At 40.6% G+C, this 2,705-nt stretch overlaps 1 protein-coding gene across 1 annotated transcript; it reads right to left on the bottom strand.

The window, feature by feature from the left end:
• Nucleotides 1–863: 863 nt before the first annotated feature.
• On the bottom strand, nucleotides 864–1,798 carry LOC101054028 (U2 small nuclear ribonucleoprotein B''). The gene has a single exon (XM_003923997.3). The coding sequence runs from the start codon at nucleotides 1,747–1,749 to the stop codon at nucleotides 1,153–1,155; it is 597 nt and encodes a 198-aa protein (XP_003924046.2). The 5' UTR covers nucleotides 1,750–1,798; the 3' UTR covers nucleotides 864–1,152.
• Between the last annotated feature and the right edge of the window lie 907 nt (nucleotides 1,799–2,705).

Here is a 2,705-nt window from a genome sequence, read left to right as displayed (position 1 = left end):
ACTGTTGTCAGGTTTTTTTCAAAGTGATAAAAATTTCCACACGTTAAGGAGAAATTTAACTCCATAATTTTTCTTTCATCTCTTTAGGACTCTTCCTCATGAACCGTAGAGAAAAGTGACAGCAGTAGTAAGATAATGCAAAAATTATCTTCCTTAAAGATGATTTATAAGTACAGGGCAGAGTGGTCTGGTAAGTAGTTATTTCATACAAATATCAATAAAGAACGTGTCTTTTTGCTGGGGGCTGTAGAATTAGAGGTAGAATTGTTGGTTGAAGTACTGCAGAATGTGCTCTTATTTGGAAATAGGGTCTTTACCCAGAGGTAATTAATGTAAAATGAAGTCACTAGGAATGTCCCTAATCTAATTTGACTAGTGTCTTTATAAAAAGGGGAAATTTGGACACAGAGCCTGATGCACAGAGGGAAGATGATCTGTGAACTTGGAGGATGGGGATGATGCATTTCTAAGCCAAGGGGCCCCAAACATTGCCAGGGACCACTGGAGTCTAGGAAGAGCCAGGGAAAAGTGCTTCCCCGGCAGTTTTCTTTAGCCCTAGGGTTGTCCTGGGATTTCCATAGACTTCAAAATGCTCAAGGCATCTGGGGGGTTGTTTGGCCCACTGGTGGTCAGCAGTCTGCTCTCATAGACTGGGAAATGGGCTGAGTGCCTGTTTCCATGCCTGGCCAGCAACAGCAACACTCGCATTCCTGCCCTGCGGGAAAGCGTTTGTGAGTATCTCGGAGCCTACAGGCCTAGCGCAGTGTAGCACCTGCTAACATCACCTCATTGAAGCTGTTATGTGTGGTCCAGTCTCAGTCTGCTGTTCTGTCCAAGGACCGCAGTTCTTTTTTTTTTTTTTTTTTTTTTTTACACAAAATACAAATAAAAGTTTATTGTACAAAATTAAGGCCTTCATATTTCATAGTTCACCAAAGCTAAAGGAATACTAGTGTAAGTCCTTCACAAAAATTTCATTCACTCCTGCTAATCTCTATTAAAATGACCCAACTAAATGTTATCAAAACACACACATAATACCAAGTCCTTTAAAGACGACTATCCCAAATGTTATTTCTTGGCATAGGTGATCTTCATAGCATGGGATGGTGTGATCTTAAATCCCTGTAAAGCATCCCTGGCAGCTCCAGCCTACCCATCATTTTCAAATTCAACAAAAGCAATGTCATGCCTCCCTGGTACTAGACGTACTTCCTTGAAGCCAGGAAACTGATTAAACAGCATGGATAACATCATCTCGTTAGTCTCTTCTGGTAAGTTATTAAGGAATAAAATATAGTTTGGAGGGTAATCAGGGACCTGAGGATTTGGTGTTGAATTTCCTTGGGTATTGGCTGAATTTGGAGTTCCCTGGCCAGGCTTTTTGTTTGTGGTTGTTGCAGTCTGTTCCACAGTTTTGGCTTTTTTCTTTCCTTTTTTCTTTTCTTTGTCAGCAAAAGTGCCACGCATTTTAGATATTATATCCGAATCTGTCTTTGCATACTGTATTCGCATTGGTTTACCATAAAATGGAAATCCTTGTAACTGTCTCAAAGCATTTGTGGATGAGCCCAGTTCCTTAAATATGACAAAGGCCTGCCCCCTCATCTTCATTGTCTTTAAAGCCACAATGTCCACCACATGACCAAACTGAGAAAACAGGGCATAGAGGGATCTCTTCAATTCTTCCTTTTTAATTTTGTCATTCATATTGTTGATATAAATTGTATGATTTGGTCTGATATCCATGTTTGTGTTAAATTCTTCAAAAACAGTAAATAATCTAAGGCGTACGCCGTCGCTCAGGACCGCAGTTCTTAACCAAACATATTTGAAAAGTTAATCAATCTGTTCATTGTATACTTTGAAATGCATTAAGGTGAATATTGACGGCCCTTCTGGAATATTTCTTGGATCCCTGTTCTTTCACACCTCATACTCTTCGACACTTAATTATAGATTCTCATTTGCCAACTGCAATTCCCCTCTCCCGCTAGGCCCTTCTGTTCCTCTTGTTTCCCGGGTTCTGCAGTATTCTGTTTGTTCTCCAATTCTGCATCCCAAAAGATTAGAAAAGAGTTTTGCAGAGATAGACTGACTTCAGAGAAAGTGAAGAGAAATTAGCCTGATAAACTGGAGTCAATGGACATACCAGTAATCATTATATTGTGTTCAGTTATAATTCGAGTTTACAAATTCTGGTGTCTGTGCTGCTTTCCCTTTATGACTCGATACGCTCCTTCCATTTCCTACAGTATCCTAGCTGCCCAATCCCCACAGTATTTTTGGCTGTGATTGTTATTTACATGACATCTTTTTAAATTCTCCTGCGTCTCTGACCTCTCTCTATTTCACTGCATTGTCTTCTTGCCTCGTAGTTTAGTTTGTCTTCTCAGATTCAAGCCACATGTCCTCTGCCTTGTCTTGCATTGTCTGATTGAGGGGCAGGGACAAAACCAAAAGATAAGACAAAGGCAGAGGAGAGACAGGGGCAAAACAAAGGAAGATGCCTGCATTTAGGCAGGGAGGAGTCTGCATGCAAGGCAGATGCTGATGCAGAGATCAGGAGGTAAGGATGGCTCTAAGGGCTCTACTGCAGTTTCCTGGAGGAATTTTTAAAAAAGGATCCTAAAACTGACTTGAAGAATGGATGCATCATTGGAATAACCACATAGCCTTTCAAGGATTCTACTTTGAAGGTGTCA

Source organism: Saimiri boliviensis, chromosome 3, assembly GCF_048565385.1.
Source record: "Saimiri boliviensis isolate mSaiBol1 chromosome 3, mSaiBol1.pri, whole genome shotgun sequence".
Classification (NCBI taxonomy): domain Eukaryota; kingdom Metazoa; phylum Chordata; class Mammalia; order Primates; family Cebidae; genus Saimiri; species Saimiri boliviensis.
Note: the sequence above shows the minus strand (reverse complement) of the source record. Positions and strands in the feature narration are given on the sequence as shown.

What these genes read in the sequence shown, in the direction of transcription:
- LOC101054028 (XM_003923997.3), bottom strand. Translation starts at nt 1,749, where the DNA reads ATGGATATCAGACCAAATCATACAATTTATATCAACAATATGAATGAC.